The 19,000-nt window shown below is 39.9% G+C and overlaps 1 protein-coding gene across 5 annotated transcripts in view; it reads right to left on the minus strand.

Moving 5' to 3' along the window:
- Window positions 1–19,000, minus strand: part of LOC133142050 (EGF-like repeat and discoidin I-like domain-containing protein 3) — a 102,553-nt gene that overhangs the window by 4,447 nt on the left and 79,106 nt on the right. For all 5 annotated transcript variants that reach the window (XM_061262988.1, XM_061262987.1, XM_061262986.1 and 2 more), the window contains one exon: window positions 9,554–9,709. In XM_061262988.1, the coding sequence (XP_061118972.1) occupies window positions 9,554–9,709 (156 nt within the window). The remainder of the gene's footprint in view (window positions 1–9,553; window positions 9,710–19,000) is intronic.

Consider the following 19,000-nt stretch of genomic DNA (forward strand, 5'->3'; position numbering starts at 1 on the left):
ACAGTCAGATTGCAATTATCAGGTCAATGCAAAAATGAAGAACTTGAAACCAGAACATGTATTTAAATTACTGATAGTTAAACTACACCTTTGCTGGTGCCATTGTGATGTGGAAGCGCCTTTCAGCGGCTGACTGTCGGGTGAATTTAAATAATACATTAGGAGAAAGGGCTCTTGCAGCTTCACAGATTTACATCAAACGCTCTTGTTTGTTTTGGAAATAAAGAGACAAAATATCCACATTTACAGGGAATGCCTTGGGAAGACAAAACACGACTACTCCCACCCAACTCAACGTGAATTCCTCATATGAAATTCAGACAAGCTTAATGAAATATTTGCTGTTCCCACGCTTAGAGCTCAGCACACAGACAGATGCTCAATCCTTCTTAGGAAGACCTGAAAGAGAACGTTCATCAGATCTTCATCACTCTTTTCCTCCAGAGTCCAGCCCAAGCAACCAAATGAGAATCCTCTGAATGCCCTCTAAAACCCAATCCATGGTGATGAGTATGGGTGGGGTGGGTAGCCTGTTGCTGAGTGGGCTAATGCAGTTAGACCTGGAGAGCATGGCTCCTTAGACTCAGATGACCTCCAGATAAGTGTGGTTCCCAAACATTCCTGGATAGTTAGGTTAAATGTTCCGATTTTTCTGGTTCCTGGAATGTTCTCAAATATTTTTTTCGTCATAAGGAACGTGATGGAGCAGTCTTCGAATATTGTTCATTTTCTGTTAAAATGCATGTGTTTGGTGACTTGTTTTTTGTAAGTCATAGAGGTATAGAACATTATAAAGTGGCCTACTTCATGGATTCCTATTTTACGGAGTAGAAAGCACCCATAGATGCAAAAGAAAGTCAACCAAACTGGGCATTTGCATGCATTCCGCTGTGTGGAGGGAAAAAAAAGAAGCATCCTTTGTTATCGGAAGCCCTTCCGATACCTTCATCTAAACTACAGTCTGACTACCAGCACTTACAGTAGCACCATTGCTCTTACGTGTTCACTTCTGCTCACTATTCAAATTTTACACACAGGTCAGCTTTCAATGCATCAAAGCAAGGGACATGCCCTCATACTGCTGGAAAGGCTATTTCACTATGTGAAGTGTATTAAAACTATTGTATTGTGGGTTTTTAAAGAAATATATGACGTGTTATGCAGGGAAAATGCACATTTCTGTCAGGTTTCTTTGGATATTTTAAAATAATAATAATTTATCTGTCTTTTAATTATATTTGAGATTTTAGTGCTTAACCTCCCACACGCATTCAGTGAGTTGAACAGAACATAAAAATGTATCATACGAGCACGACGCACACAAACACGCACACACACGCGCACATAAACCCCCACACACGTGTACTCCACCACGCATCTATACTTCCACACAGAGAAAAGAGAGAACAGGCAGCATAGCCCAAGGGCTTGACGCGTGCATTTCAAAGAAAGCCTGTGATGGTACAGCAAACTGTCAGATAATTTAGGTTGCCTCTGTGTTTAAAATATACATTCAATTTTAAATTATATTTTGCTCCAGGGTACCACTCATGTCACTTTCGGTTACGTACTTCGACTTAGTCCTGCGATTTCAAAGGATTCCAACTGATATGCATCAAACACAGACAGGGATATAATATAATTCTATTTGCTTGGTAAACCGGTCCATTTTTAATACCAAAGCTGAAAAAGAAAGCATAAGAACAAAAATCTCATGCAGAAAAATCCAACAGATATTTTGCAGAGAAGTTGCCCACGAGACAGCTCCAGTGTAAGATCAGGTAGGCAGGAGTTTGAAGTAAAAGTCAAATGAATGTTGCAGTTGATGCATTTGACCATGACTGAAACCAGATCCAAAGACCGCTTAAATGCTCATCCAATCGAGTAAAAAACTATAAGCTTTCCGACTGGAAGCAGGATACAGGCCGAGGCATAGGACCACATACCCCCAGGATGAGTGTTGAATTCAATTGTTTGTTTTCAGTAACAGAACCAATCTTTCCCATTTCCAGTGATAATACAGTAAACCTGATCTCTGTGCATTGTACACCCTCTGGTCATGTCACAATCCTGAGATAACGGCTGGGTGAATGGTCACATTGCGTTCATCATCCCGATGGGTCAACTTAACTTGAAAAACCCTAGCCTAGATTCAGTCATTACAGAACACTTATGATTATTTATTCATTTAAATTCTTGACAAAAGACAGTTCAGGGAGTTTATCACTCAACATAAACTGTGTGACATGGCCTTATCCTATCTACCCAGGTGCCTGTGTTTAAACCCTTTCCATTCCCCCGCTTGGTGATTCTTCCCGCAGATTCCTTAGAGACATCAAACGCTAACCCCTACATTCCATACATGCTTCTTGCTTCTGCTTCTTATCTGCAATAAAAATGCCCATGGCATTAGTCCTAGACTTCAATTACCTTCAGAAGGTGCATAAACCCATGAACCATTCCCAGATGTGTTTCATGGTTCTGCTATGGAAACACAACACAGCTAACATGGCCACCAAAAACAAATATTTTGATGATGCATTTTACAGCGATGCACATCCCTGACATATTCTGCTTGATAGACCATAGCAACTCGTGTTTGCTCTGTTGCAGTACTTTTGAGTAGTTTCACAGTTGCCTTCTAAGCTGAGCAGACACAGCTTCTATTACATGCAGTTGTTTGTAGAGATATCTTTTAAGAGGAGAAACAGGGAGAGCAGAGATGTGCTCCCTGTGTGTGAGGGAACACCTGCTCAGCCCAGGGTGTCTCTGAAGAGACACAGAGAGTCAGGAGGAGGGGGACGTGTGGTTTCTGGTGGAGAGTGCTTATTTAAGAGAGATGGGATTGGACTGACCTTCATCAGCATGCGGCAGGCGTGCTGCGCTCCGGCCGGTCAGCGAGATGCGGTGTGTCACGTTTGATAAACCGTCGGGAGCGTTATTAAGGGGTCACGCTGGTGTGAACACAGCAGTGGTTTGGGGAGTGTGCGGGCTGATAAAATTATTCACCCTCCTTTGCATTTTCTCTTCCTCTCCGTCCAAAATCTCCTCTGAACCCCAGTGCAGTTATTAGAGCAGTTTTTTAAGCTTTATGTTGCTTTTTTGTATTGATTAAATGACCACAATCTTACTGCTGTAGCGTGAATGCAAAGCATAGCATGACCCCCATCCTCGCCCAACACAAGTTTAGATGCCCTTACGATACCTTCATAATATCACAGATGAAGTAGGATGCAGGGATCTACTGTGAGGGTTGATCTCATGTATGTAGGTATCTATGAAGACTGTTCCCAAATCCGTACAGTACTCAACAGGAGTGAGATTATATGAGGTTGTAATCAGGGGCAAAGGGTATAGGAACCCAAATGGAAGAGTTGGTGGCGAGCAGTATGGCCAGCAGTTATGGTCATGTACCGCAGCGTTCTGTGGGATCAGCCTGGTGTTAAAGGATCATGAATTTTAAATCCCACTGAGACAGAAAGGGCTGCATAATGGGATCTCCACTGCTCCGTAAAAGGGCTTCAGGACTGCCCTGTGTTTCCCACAAACAGCCAGCCAAGTGAACAAATAAGAACTGAGTGTGTGTGTTTGAGTGTGTGTACGCGTGTGCTTGTACGTGTATAATCACATGGGTGTGTGGATATCTGTATGTGTCTAGTATATGTAGTGTAAGTGTATTTATGTGTATCTACACACCGATATGTATGGGTATGTGCGTGTTTGTGTGCAGTTGTGCTTGTGTATATGTATGTAGGTGTACGTAAGAATGTGCGTGTGCGTGCATGCGTGTATGTGTGTTTGTATGTGAGTAATGGAATGATTTTACACACGTACAGTGAAGATGCAGGGGAACCTGTGTATCTAATTAGAGTGCATCTATTACCAAGCTGAAAAAGGCCCTGACTCTTATCTCTTACGTACAGTTCCTATTCAAAAAGTAATTCCGCACATTGTTGGACTATTGAAAATCAAGTATCTTTTTCATATACCCGTAAATGTAGTTGCTTCTAGTCGTTTTGCTTATTTGCTCGACTTATTATTTGTATGATCTTCATGTCAGCTTTTCCCTTAGTTTATAAAATTATTTGTTTCTCAACATTTCACCATTTAACATTCAACATTTAATTAAAGCAAATGAAGAAGTCATTTAGAGTCTTCATAAGCTGCACAAAATCATATTCATACACTAACAGCAGGATAATAAAAATACAAGCCAATCAGCAAAAAGCTGGATCTCATGGGTATTGTGTCTTATTAGCTAGAGGCCACATGTTTGAATTATTTGTAAGACCTGTACTGATGACATACAGTAATTGGGACAAAATGAGTGGCTTTTCGCTACAGCTGAAAGGAATTTTAATTATTTCACTTAACCTCCGAAGACACAAATTCAATTTATAACAGGAAATACTAAGATCCATTACCCAATGAGTCATTTCTTTATTTGTCTTCAAGCCACCAAAGATTGTAATCTCTATAATGTTATTTGGCAGTTTGTTGCACTGTTTGATAGCTGAGTATAAAAAGGCTTCCTTTCATAAGTTGCTCCTGACTGTAAGGGGAACAAAGTAAGGGGAACTGTTAGTGCCTTGAGTGGACTTGTGTCCCCCCTCTCACCAAACTAAAATAGTTAATCAGTCATTTGGGAACATATCCATGGACTGCCCTGTGAGGAAAATACAGCTCTGTCTGACTAATCCATTTGAGTAATCCATTTCACATATCTGAAATCAATTTGCTTTGAGAAGTCTGCAGATGAGCTTTAAATATTTAGTGAACCTTGAGCTGCAAGAATAGTCATTTTCACTGCAACATGTTTTGTCACCCAATACACTTCTGTATTATGTCAAAATGTAAACATTTAAACTTATTCTGCCAGGTCTCTGGGGGATGCCCCTTCCAATATCCTATTTAAATAACCAAGAAATCATTAAATTAATTACAGAGAAATCATTCAATGACTCTGCCCAAGCAAGGACATAAGTCGTTATGAAGTCAGGGACCCAACCCAGTCCCAGAAAATGAAACCCTTATGTATGCGATTACTACTTTGAGCCTCCTAACATGCACGATGTGCAGACTAGCACAAGCTCATTCATCCATCAAATTGTTAGACATTTATGCAATCTTAGGCGTATTAAAATAACCTTCACGATGAAGAAATAAGGTCACTTTGTGCTAGCTCCCTTTTAATAAGATATTTCACAGCCATGAACCTCAATTAATAAACCAAATCTCAATCTTTCAGCGGGAGCACTGAGCAAATAATTTATCCACAATTACCCACGATGTCAGGAAAATAACTTTCGTAGGGCACACAAGGAGATTCTGCATTGACTGCCACTCTGCACCGACCTCAATTTCAGCATAATAGCTGGATTTGTAGAAACCTTTATGAAAGATTTGAAAACAGTTCCTACAAGGGCATTATTGCTGTGACAGATAAATTAAATCAGAATCTCTCGCACATGTGCACACACACACACTCACACCTAGAGAGTGAAGAAAGTGAAGTCAGAGTTGATTGAAATGTGACGATCCTCTCCCTCATCGCCCCGAGAGACCAAGAGGCTGTCAACGTTGTTTTCTGAGACAAATTGGAAAAAGTGAGGTGGCTCACAGAAACAAAGAACATGAAGAAAAATAAGGGGGAAGAAAACATGGGGAAACAAAAATCTAAATGCAAGAGATTAACAAAAATTGAGACAGGGGCTCATCTTCAGTGTCAGACAAAGAAGGACAGCAGCGCTGACTAACAACCAACCCAAATAAGTAAATCACAATGCTGACTCCCCATCTTCCCACATCAGCCATATCCCTGTATTTCAGTCTCTGAAAAGTGCAGTACAGTAGTACAATCAATACTTCCAGTTCTTTACATTGACTTTAAAAGTGAAGAGAAATGAGAGCTCTGGCATTGCTAAACTACTGAATTCCATTGAATAGGCAGCCATAGTAAAGAGGATAAAAATCCCAGCGACACTTGGAGCTGAGAGGGAGAGAGTAATCCTTAATTGTTAAATCAAACATGTTTTGGCATATAGCTTTCCTCGGGGTTTCATAAAACAATAAAAATAAATGAATACACATACATATACACTCAAAAATAACCGTAGACAATACCCCAGACTAGCTGCATCTGTACCTGAGAACACTGATCCTCTCTTTTCCTGAAATCCACAGCCAAGTGCCTACAGCTGAAGTGAAGTGCTGCAAACAGGCCTTCTCTCAGCCACCCACATCTCTCACACTCAGTCTTTTCACCTGCCTGTGATTTTGATGGGTTTTTGTTTTGCAAAATTAAAAGAGTCTGGGATTTCGCTAATATAAGCAAGCATAACTAATTTTCCCCTCGGGCCTGTCAGCTATGGGATGGAATCTTGAGTCAAATTTCTCACAGGTTTCACGCGATTATCAAGTGAAAGAAATGTACTGCCCTGTTTCCTTTAAATATGCTTGTCGCACCTGTCAAGCAATGTGCATTTCAGCTTCCGAATTAACCTGACAGAGGAACGAAAGCAAACACAAGCTCAAAACATGGAATGGTTTAAATTTTACTAGTGCCTGTCTCAGAAACAATGGCACTCATGATTTCTTCAACTACTACCATGAAATCCAGATGGGGAGAGCTACGATATGGAGTAAAAACCAATATAAACCAATCAGAACATGTTACACTCCACAGCAGTGTGGTTCAAGCTATCCCCAGCCAAGTTAAGTCAAAAGTAGCCTAGCTGTGCCTACCACTATGTCATATGAGCTCTTTAAAAAAACAAACAGAAAAGGGTGTTCTCTGTGAAATCTATAATCTTCACCCCCATCATTTTTAGATGCACATGGACACAGAAACAGGGGTGGGGGCATTACTCCAAGCAAGCTAAACCTCTGCATTACCTGTATGGGCTGGTCCCCAATGACTCCCAAATGTCACATTTCGCAATCCCCTTCAATGGATCTCTCAGTGACCAATTTACAAAAGCAGACCAACAAGGTAGAGAGCAGGAATCATGGGATTCTGCCTTTCTTGAATGCCATAATTGAAAAAGTTTGCAGCCTTTGAGTGATGAGTGTGAAATCTGTTTAACGATTAATCATTTGAACTTCATGAGAAAGGCTAAAACTGGCTCAGGAGATTCAGCAGCCTGAAATCCCTCTTACAGTTCCACCTTCTGGGCCCCAGGCAACATAGTAGGAATCAAAGTCAATGTTAACCTAGAGCTGCATCCCATGTAACAGAGTGATTATCAGAGGACGTTCAGGGGAAACAGTGTTCATTAGAGGTTAATCTGAAAACACCACGGTCACTGCAGACAACCCCACTCATCATTAGACTTGACAGCCACCTAATTAACCCCAGGGTGTGACCTTGGTGCACCACTAAACTCGAATCAACTGAGTTTGTGGATGACCGCCGTCCCTGCCCACTCATACGTTGGTGTTCCAAACCTCTACGCTCAAGTGGCCCCCCCACCCAAGGACAGCTTTCAGACCTGTGAGCGCGGAACACAACGTTCAGATGGACTTTCCACAGCTTTTCTGTGACGGGTATTTTGTATTTCAGTGATGCCTTGGACCCTTTCTACTTTTCTAGTTTCCCCTGGTGGCTTGCATATGTTTACCAGCATTCCTAGGGCTATTATAAACTAGTCAAGTGGTTTACAATAAAACTGAGCACACTTTATATAGTGAATCTGTGCCTTTTTGAAAATTAACCCAATGACAACTTAGGTGGAACTTACAATGCATTTGCTTGCTTGGTTGCTTATTTACTTAGGTACTTACTTATTTGGCAAATTCATTTCCAAAAACTGCTTTCACACAAGTCTGTGCGTGATTTTTCCTAGGGTTCCTCAAAGACTGTCATTTCCCTACTCCTGTGATATCTGCCTGTACTCTCTCTTTTCTCTGGAAGCCTTCCAGCACTTGGAGATTGAGATTGTGTAGAGTAGAAAATTACACTTTGTATGCAGTGGCCCATGTCCAAAGATCATCTTGTGCGCAGAAATTATAAACTCTTCAAGCGCAGTGTTCTCATGCTGAAGATGGGAGAATTTCTGAAGCATGCCCCACCAAAATTATTAAATAAAGTTTACTGGCAAGCTTGAGTTTACACTGACATGCCCTCCACATAAATGTTTCAACAGCCCTTTCATTTAACTGCCTTTTAAATAGATAGTTCACTTTCTGGAATGTTTTTTAAAATATTACTTCAGTTTTAATGTACAGTATGTTCTCGGTTTAATATATGCTTTTGAAACCCCTGCATGCTCAGATATCTGCCATTGTAAAGTCATCAGCCAATCGAAAACAACCGTTGAAATAAAATTAGAAATCAAACTATCCTTCTAACTAAAGCCAGCAACAGAAAATGAAGACCAATCCATGCCTGTACCTGGAATGGGAAGTGTACTCTAAGAAGCGTTTGTCATATACTGTATACCTCAGTCACATGACAATACCACTAAAGGTCCCTTCAAGTACAACCTGATTTTTAAAATGACTCCCCACATACACACACATTCAAGAAAATAAAAGAATCTGGCAGATCGTAGGGACTTCTCATAGAGTTCTCATATCTGTAACCTGAAAAAAAAACAAATCAATTGGCACGCTTGTACAGCATAATTTAAGTGCTTACACTTTCGGTATCAGAAAGTTCACACCCAGAGCAGCCTGGCATTATGATATTTAAACTGATGTGTTTTTCTCACACAGAAGGCTGAAGGAGATTTCTGACAGTGCGTTGTTCATGCCAATTATGTGAACTGTTATCAAAACCTGCCTGAAAATCCTGTGCCACAGATGCCAAAAGATGCTGTGCCCACAACAATAGAGTAAACTCACATGACTGCCAACAGACAACGGCCTATATACCACTACTGTAAAATTACTGTATTATTCATAGAGGGGGATATGCCCATGTGTAATTTCCAGGTAAAAATGTTATATCACAATGGAACAAATTTTGTTTTTTTCTTGGGGGTGCATACAGAATCTCCCAAATGTACATGTGAGATGGATGAAACTGAGCAGTTTCAGGAAGAGGAAGGGACCACACACCATACCATACCTTACCATACCATACATTTCTGAATGACAACATTAGATCTGCATGGATTCAGTGGCTGTAATCAGGACACTGACACTGTCTCCCTTCCATCGCACACTGACAACATACCTGTTTAAATTCCCTTTTGGCTAACGTAATGCTGAGCATTAATCATGTCTTTACTAGCTCCATCTATGTTATACTGTAAACTATATCCATGTGCTATTTCAAATGCTACATTCTTGCTCATCCACCTACAATGTCGTTAAATTAGACTTGTGTGTAAGTTGTAAGTAAGTTTTAAACTAATATTGGTTGTGACCTTCATGGGCTGGCACCAGCTCTTTGTTGCTACTTGCCTGAATATAGGGTTAATGTAATGTATTGAATGTGCATAACATCTATGGTCCCGACACACAGCTTTAATGCTAACTTATTGAAGGGGGAAAGCCTCTACCAAGCAGACACCAAATTCATGATCATCGGCAACCTCAGATGTCTTACCTTGTCTTTCCTCGTTTTCTCATCTTGATAGACAGTCCATCTTTCTCCATCGTTGCTGAAAGCCAGTTTGTAGGAGCCCACAAACTGGACGTGCCCAAAGTCTTTGGCTCCTTGGGTAATGATGCCAGTGATTTTGGTGGGGATAAGTAAATCAACCTGAGGGAGAGAGATAGAGAGAAACTTGAATATGTTAAACACTACAAATCCAAGAGGTGGGAGTACGTAGCCACCAATTAGCTTAATTGCAGTAAAAAAACATTTTTGTTTTTAGTATAGTATAGAATAGTGAGGATAAATAAAGCTTTTCAATAAAATAGCATATGTTTTCAGAGTAGTAAATGCGTACATATTTGCAGTATTGCTTTAAAGAGACATAGTGGATAAAGCACACATCGTTAGGAAGCATGCCAAATCAATTTTTATTTTCAAATTGTATCAATATATTAAATCAACAAAATCACCCTGGTCTCTCGTTTAATTCCTGCAGTACAGAATAAAATAGTAAAAAGAAGTGGCTGTAAACAGGTGCAGAAAAGTGAAAATGCTGTGAAGCACAATACGGATGTGCACAGTAAAGCAGGACAACTATAATCCTAATTTATTGTAAACCGTAATTACCAGCCAGCCAGCGACTTTTGATTAGCTAATAAAATCTAAATCTGAAATTAAACAAATCTAAATGAAACTATCTAAAGCCAGTCAGGTGTGTGTTCCGAAGAATAGCCAAATTTTGTTTCAATCTCTCGGCTAATAAAACAAATGACAGAGACCAAATTACGCTGAACATCATTTACAGCACTTCACAAGTCCGGCTTCCAGGCGACCACTGAACAAAATCACTTTGTGAATCAAATTGAACAAATTAATAAATGGATATATATATATATATATATATATATATATATATATATATATATATCTTCTTTTTTTTCATTTATTTTTGCTCAGCTCTGGTTAAACTCTGGAAAGGGAAAAGCAGCACACTGTTACCACCTATCATTTTATATCTTTAAGGGACTATAACCACATATTTCAGACCCATCACATATTCAGCTCTTTATTTTTAATACTGGCAATTCTGTCACCCTACCATTGTTCAAATGTTCAAATGTGACCCATAAACTGAAATTCATTGAGGGGTGGGATTAAGGACAGTGAATGTAGCAATGGGTACTCTGTATCGTAATGCATCATCGGAATCTAGCCAGTTAATAAATGGAATCTCTTGCAGTTCACAAAGAGTTCACAAGGAATACAGGAACTGAGAATCTGGCGAGTCTGTGCTTTAACTAAGTACTGAACATGATGACAAATTAGTGCAATGTCTACATTTCCCCATTCATAAAAAAACCATTAACAGGAGACACTTGTAAACTTTGTAAATCAGTTCTTACACAAGGAGTACAGTAACATGCAGAACATTGTGTGGTCTCTGAATTACAGTTATGAAACAGTGTTTTAGACCTGCTCTATGCAATCATCCGTGAAGGGCCATTTAGTCTGCAAACTCTCTTCCTTTCTGTCAAATTAGATCCTTCTTAATGCGGCCCACTTATCTTCCCTCTGTGATCCACAGCATGAGGAGCTGGGCACACTCCCTCTCAGATTTCAATCTCTGCCTGTCACCTGCATTCAATCCATTTTATCCTTAACTTCACTAATAAATGAAGTTACATGTTTTGTGGTTTCTTTATAAAATACACTCAGTGAGCACTTTATTACTAATGAATTAGTCTTATTTTTTAGACTCATTAGTCTGCTGCTGTAGCCTCTCCACTTAAAGGTTTGATGTGTTGTGTGTTCAGAGATGCTCTTCTGCATGCCACTGTTGTAATATGTGGTTATTTGCTTTACTGTCACCTTCCTGTCAGCTTTGACCAGTCTGGCCCTTCTTCTCTGACCTCTCTCATTAACAATGTATTTCTGCCCACAGAACATCTGCTCACTGGATGTTTTTTTTTTTCTTTTCCATTCCATGTTCTGCAAAATCTAGAGACTGTTGCGTGTGAAAATCCCAGGAGATACTCAAACCACACTGTCTAGCACCAACAATCATTGCATAATCATAGTCACATTTCTTCCCATTTCCGACATTTGGTCGGCAAAACAGCTGAACCTCTTGACCATGTCTGCATGCTTTTATGCATTTAGTTGCTGCCACACGATCGGCTGATTAAATATTTGCATTAATAAGCTGGTGTACAGGTCTACGTAATAATGTGCTCACTGAGTGCACATTTCATTTTGACAGTTAATAGATAGGGAGATTGTAGGTAAATATGAAGTCTATATATATTTTTATAGCTGAATATTTCTTTTTTAAGCAAGGCGGGTAAAGTTCTTTGAACACACTTGCTGACAATATGAGCCATTGTGCAACATTGTCATTCAAAAACAGTTTGCCAGGTTCAACTGTCACCAAATTACTTTCTAAAACAAAAAATGAACTAATTGCCAGTCAGTTATTGACAAATATTTATTGAATTCAGGCCTGAATAATAAAGTTAATTAATGAAACAAGTTAAAAATAGGCCACAGGAAGTTCATACATAAAATAAATGATATGCCACAAACAAAACAAAAACATGCTTACGGCTGGTGCGGAACCAATGTGTGTCCTGTTTAAACTGTGTTTTACTGTCCCTGGTTGTACAGTGCCGTGAAACCAAAACTGACAAGCGACAATGTGTATTTACAAAGATAGGTCTGTATTCAATCAATATTAGTCAACTGATTCACAATTTGACACGTCTTTTTCTTCTCCCACAAACATAATTTTCTAAGCTAAGGCAATCACAAAAATTGACTTGCTGGATTGAGAAGGAAAGCAATTTGCATACTGATTGAGTCCAGACCACAGTTCTGATTTGCGTAATGTCTTTGTATTCCTGTTATTACACACCCATAATAGGACTCCATCAACACAGCCTGATGTTTCCATCTTGCAACAATCGGATTCATTTGAAATGCATAGCCAGTTATTGCATCCCATGGTTTACATTTCAGTACCTTGGGGATAGTTGAAATCGAGCCACTTTGAGGAGTCCTGGCCATTGTGGAGCCACAGAGCTTTCTCTCTGATTACTCGCAATACACGACAGGCGAAATCTCGCCCAGGTCCGAGGCTCCAGAAACCCGAGGCACATCGCCAAGGGCGTCCCGTAACTGCTGTCCCAGGTCACGGTCATTCCGTCATGTCCCCGCCATTCCCCCAGCTTCTGACGCCGAACCGAACTGAGACGAAATAAGCTCATTATGGGGGAACGCACTTAACAGCGAAACGCTCTGAATCCATTTCCCACACAGGCGAATGCCTGCCTTTGAAGTCTCGCCGCAACCTATCAACGCCCGTGGCAGCGCCATTTAATCTGCTCATTAATCTTCCATGCTCCTGAGGACATGGAGACATGACCGTGCCTGTTTCACCCAGTGAAAGCCAAGAGAATGAATCAGTTTCACACTGTCGTACAGTATATCACACAATAAATGCATACAACTGTTTAGAAATGATTGTAAAATGTACTAAATATCAAATGTATTTTATATATTTTATAACCACAAAATCATTATCATTTACGTATATATGTAGCATAAGAATTTCTATTCAGGGATGCATGCTTAATTACTCATTAATTACATATGCATTACATACCAATAATGGCACACTTATCTAGGGACAGATACTGTAAGTAATAGCGTAGAGTAAGCAGTCTATCCACATGTAATTAAATGTTAAGTACACATGTAATTACACAGAAAAAAACATGACACCTTTCTGCAGATTAAAAAAATTAAGCGTCTAAAGTATGCAAAAAAAACATTGAGAAGCCTGAAGTCTTTTGCTTTGGACTGATGAAACCAAAATTAAACTTTTTGGCCACCACCAAAGAAGGTATGTTTGGAGAAAAAAGTGTGAAGCATTTATAGAGAAAAACACCTTGCCAACTGTTAAACATGGAGGTGAGTTCTCAGTGAGAACCTGAATACCATTTAGAGGTCAGGTCCGCTTTCCGTTCACTTAGATATTAATTGTTAAAGGCTTTTTGACCAGGGGTGCCAAACATTTTGAACACTACTGCATTTACATTAACAAACTGGTGCACAGGTCTACCTAATAAAATGGTCTCAGAGTGTATATGAGTAAGAGTTGTACTTCCCATTCTGAAATAACAGGTCATGGTGATTAATTTCACTTATAAATTGCATCCACTAGCCTATTTTTCCCTGCAACAAATGCTTGCAGGCTAAACTCAAGACTGTGTATTATATACAGTTCATTCAAGGCCTCTCTTTATGCACAGTCCAAGTGCCCATGTACTTACTGCATCATACCATGCCCCATCAACTCCTGAATGGTGCAGCCATCATTAAACCCTCAACGGAGGCGAGAGAAATAGCTCGCCATGCTTCGCTTCATGCGTCGTTACAACGGGAGAGGAGTGGCACCCTCTGATCTGCCGTCCGTGATAAAAGGGCTAACAAAGTAGAAAATCTTTTATACGTCCCCCTTTTTCTTAGTTTCTTTTTATTTATTTTAAAAGAATTGTCTTTAGCCGCAAACTGTGTGCTTTATAAATGGACACATCTGGCTTCGGAGCGTTGTCACAGCGTGGCAGCTGATGTTATTTTTTCTGCACAGCATGGGTGCAATGACAGGAGAAATATCCCCGGCCAGCATATATTTCAGCTCTGCTCAAACGACCTGCCCTCTTCGCAACTGGAAGGAGCGGTTCAGCTGGGTCAATTCAGGAATTAATTAATTGAATGAAGTGCTTAAGTGGTCAGGTGAAAAGCCTACTGTGCAATATGGCACACGGATTACACTGTATAACCTCTGTAGCAGGTATGTAATCTATTCCGCAGAGTTTATTTCATTGCACTTCTGGCTGTGGGGTGCATTAGTTGTACAGAAACCATCCAATGTGCCAATGTTAAATCCAAGTGCCCTTTAAATGTACCCTGTGGTTTTGGTGAGTAACTATGAGAAAAGGCCACTGTAATATTGGCATTTAAGAATGTATTCATATGTTTAAAATCACAGAGCAAACTGAGAATGTAGGCAAAAAAATGACTGAATTTTACAGTTAGTGTGCTGTTTTCCCCCCTCCTAAAACAGCACAGCTAACTCAGTGGCAGCGGATAAAAAAGCATCCCTATTTTTCCTTCAGTAGTAGTTTCCAAGTTATGCTGCTGCTCAATTAACTCACCAAACGATGCTTGTAAGGGGAAAAAACCAACAAACAGCCACAACAACAGTGGCGAGTATTTTTTTGTAATCTGATGATCATATGTGGCAAGTGTAGTGCGGGCTATTGCTCAATGTTGAAGTGTTCAGCACACAAAGCTGCAGCTGATTCTTCCCAAACTCTAGAGAAACTGATACAGAAGGCTTTGGCCACAGTGTTAACAAAGGTATTCTGATTGCAAGAGTCTTTCATCACACACACTTTTCAGGGAAACTTGTGAGAGAGAGGATTCACATACGGTATGATTAATCCTGGTATCTGTGCTAGTTTCACATGAACCTGAAGTGGTTGCTCCACATGCATTGCCTGAAGGGCCTTTTACACAGTGAAAAACTGTAGCCTGAACTGGTGATACAAATTTGCCAAAGAAAGCGATAAAAAGAATACACGAAAGCTAACTACAGTAAAGTATGTATGTAACACAACTTTTGAGGAAATAATGTAATTATTTAACTTTCTGACAAGTCAACACAACTAAATTTGATTTATTTTTGTTCTGTTTTCCAGGATCCGCATGCACCGTTCCCTTTTCCAGATGGCCGTACGACTGCACTTGCAGCAACCCTATTGCCGATTCAACTTCTCATGTAATGTCGTCACAACAGGTAAAAAAGGTAAATGAATAAAAGCGCTGACTCATTGGCTTCTCATATATTGCATTTGTACACGCATATACACCATCAGACGATAGTGATATTGACAGGCACACGTGAGTTTGGGACTACAGAGCAGAGGTGTGGATGAGTGCTGGAACGAGTTGAAAGAGCCCTCCACTTTTCCACACTTACAGGGTGAGTACATCAAGGCATAAAATCTCAATCGATTTACAAGGTCAGCTCCGAGAAAGCGCATCTCATAATAGATTTTGCTTCAGTGAACTGCATGATTTGAAGGCAAAGTGGGGGAACAATGAAACAGCGCACTGTGCAATGCTTCGGATTATAACAGCCTGCCTCAGCCTGAGTTCTTCTACGTCCTTCCCTGCTCGACACGCCACTCATTCGCAGGTTCGCCCCGTTTGAATGCAGTTTTCTGGGAGCGAAGGCGTGAAATCTGACCTCCGTGTCTGCACGTCATTGAGCGAGCCCCCCGCGCTTGAAATCTGTTGGGCAAGCGTCCGTAGAACTGATTGTTTACCAAGAGCCCCTCACCCCTGGAACACTACTGCTCTGTAAAATCCCAAGAAGGCCACAGATCTGGTGAGTAAAGTGGTCAGAAGCATGCCCAGCTGAAAACTGGCTGGAAAATAGGCTGGCATGTATAATGTGCCATCTTTACAGATCAGATTAGACATGCATATTAAGGCCAATTGGGCACAGTCTAGAGGTTACGAAGAGGTCAACTGCTCTGCCCCAATGGATGGAGCATCACAAATCATTTATTTGCTGTCAGATGATGTGAATACTTAATCATACACATAGAAATAAAACGTTCAGTCCAATATCTCATCTGGCAGAAGCCATCAAGCACCAAATTAAATCATAATTCATTATTTGACTTGGAAAAATAAGTGAAGTGTTAGTTTTTCTTCACAATGCACAGTATTCACCACAAATCAATCAGCCGAGCTGTATTTGTGAGGAAAGAAACTAACACATGCATTAATGATACATATTAGCCAGTTAAAGTCAAGCCTTTATGTGGTTTGGTTTGGTATATTTGCAATTCAGATAACAATCTTCAGGCCACGAAAGGGACTACAATTTTCTGATATATTAAATATTTAGGTATATACATAATATATACTCATGCTTTATATATATATATATATATATATCGCTCTCACACACACACACACACACACACACACACACCTGAATATATCAGGACTTAAAGGTATCAGGAAAATCCCCCTGTTCCTCATAATTCTTAGATCTTTTGATAAGTATGCAGCAGACCAAAGATTAAAGATTATCCTGAAAGGAGACTCATTAATCAATTGTCAGAAGGGAAAATTCATTGCCAGGATGCAATCAGGGGTTGGATGTGAAAGTGCTTATAATAGCTCCCACTTTCCTGTGGATTATGTCAGACTTAAAGTATAACGCTAGGTCTAGGGTGGCCAAAGAAAGCTTTATCCATTTCTACTCTCACTTTTACAGTAACTGTTAGCCAAATGTTATGTAAGGTATGATCTTACATGTGCAATACATTTACTGATGGGTTTGTGAATCACAGCTGATAAGACTATTTGTGTCCCCATGAGAAATATGAGAAACGGAGGTCCATGAGTGATCTAAACTCAGTGAGCATTTTATTAGGTAGACCTGTACACCAGCTAGTTAATGCAAATATCTACTCAGCCAGTCAATTGGCAGCAACTAAATGTATAAAAGTAGGCAGACATGGTCAAGCGGTTTAGCTGTTATTTTCAGTCTCTAGAATTTGCAGAGAATGGAGTGAAAAACAAAAAAACATCCAGTGAGCAGCAGTGAGAGCGGTCAGATGAGAAGGGCCAGACTGGTCAAAGCTGACAGGAAGAACACAAAGTGGATAGGCTACAGCAGCAAGATAAATAAATAAGTCTAATAAATACCTCATGAAGTGCTCAGTGAGTGTAGTGTTGGTTCAGAAAACTCATTTGGTGATTCTTTCAAAAGTGTTGCAAATGACTTGAAAAAAACGTAAAGAATAGTTGAGCTAAATGATCGTAATATTGCTACAATTTTAAATTTCAGAGCTTAATACATTTTAAATAATTCACCTATTTTAACCCATAATATTAGTGTCTGTGGTGTTACCATTCCGTATTATCTAACATCAAGATATTTTAAAACAATTAAGTTTGACATTCCCTTGTCCTAACTGGTGTACCATACTAATGCTTAGAAATCCTATATATGTAATGATTTGTAAGTTTAAGTGGGTTGATTGGAGGGTGATTTGATTCATTACATTACATTACATTATTGGCATTTGCCAGACGCTCTTATCCAGAGCGAGGTACAGTTGATTAGTCTAAGCAGGAGACAATCCTCCCCCGGCGCAATGCAGGGTTAAGGGCCTTGCTCAAGGGCCCAATGGCTGTGCAGATCTTATTGTGACTACACCGGGATTAGAACCACCGACCTTGCGTGTCCCAGTCATTTTACTTTAACCACTACGCTACAGGCTGCCCCACCGATTCACCCGCAGCTCAGGGTGTGAGAACTGACTGTTAATTGTTAATTGAGAGGAGCCTGGTGCATTCTCCTCTTGGCCAATCAGGGTGTGATGATGCCCTTTCTTCCGGGCTTAAGCGAGGCTGAAACATGCTTGTCTGGTTGATTTTCTGATCCTTTGTTCTTGCAGTTAGACGTCATGGCAGAAAACCCCAAGAGCTATGAATTGTGATGCTTTTGGGCAGCTTTTCAGAATTAGTGCAGTCAAAGGGGGATGGGGGAATTATTTTCAGTTTCCTTACTCATTGAAGGAAACTGAAACAGAACATTTCTTAATATGCTGATAAGTCCTCCCTACTTGCATGGAGTTTATGTGATTGAGAACTGGTTCTCAGGTTTCTTCCTGGTCAGCTGAAGTTTGGTAATCGATTTTAATTCATTTTTTTAACAAAAAGTGTAAGAGGTATTTGGTCCTCCAGAAACAGCCAGAAGGTCAAAAATCTCTTATTTTTAATACTCTTGATCCTGAGGAAACAACATTTTGACATCTAATTTTGACCAAAGCCAAAAGTAATTGAGTAACTGGCATTATACTACAGAAGTCTGGCACCCGACGTGCAGTTTTTTCATGATCCTACAACTTGTATTTAAAATACAATTATCATTTCTTCTAATGTTCTTATTATAATCTTAAAATGTGTAATTGAACAGAAGTCCACCACTTTTCTTACAATGACTAAATGTATTTTTTAATGCAGTGTGAAAGCACTGCTTGCAACACGCCTTTTTGTGTTGAATTAGCTGCAATTCACCGTCCTATATCAATCACAACCCGGACTACAAATGGCTGATTTCTGCCATAGTAATGGTTATTAAGATCCCCAAAAGGCCTGAACGTAATTGAGGTAATTGCTGTAACCTTCAGCCAGAACGTAAACATTTGCTTGTTTCTGAATATTACTTTTGTTTATTTCCATGTTTCCTCATATTGCCTCATTGTCCAATGATTAGGTCAATAAATCCCCTGACAGAATTGTGTGTCTCATGTCATTTTGTGCGATGACACAAATTGTTCCATGGGATTTAGTGAAACAACTTTG

The sequence above is a fragment of the Conger conger genome, chromosome 12, assembly GCF_963514075.1.
Source record: "Conger conger chromosome 12, fConCon1.1, whole genome shotgun sequence".
Lineage (NCBI taxonomy): Eukaryota > Metazoa > Chordata > Actinopteri > Anguilliformes > Congridae > Conger > Conger conger.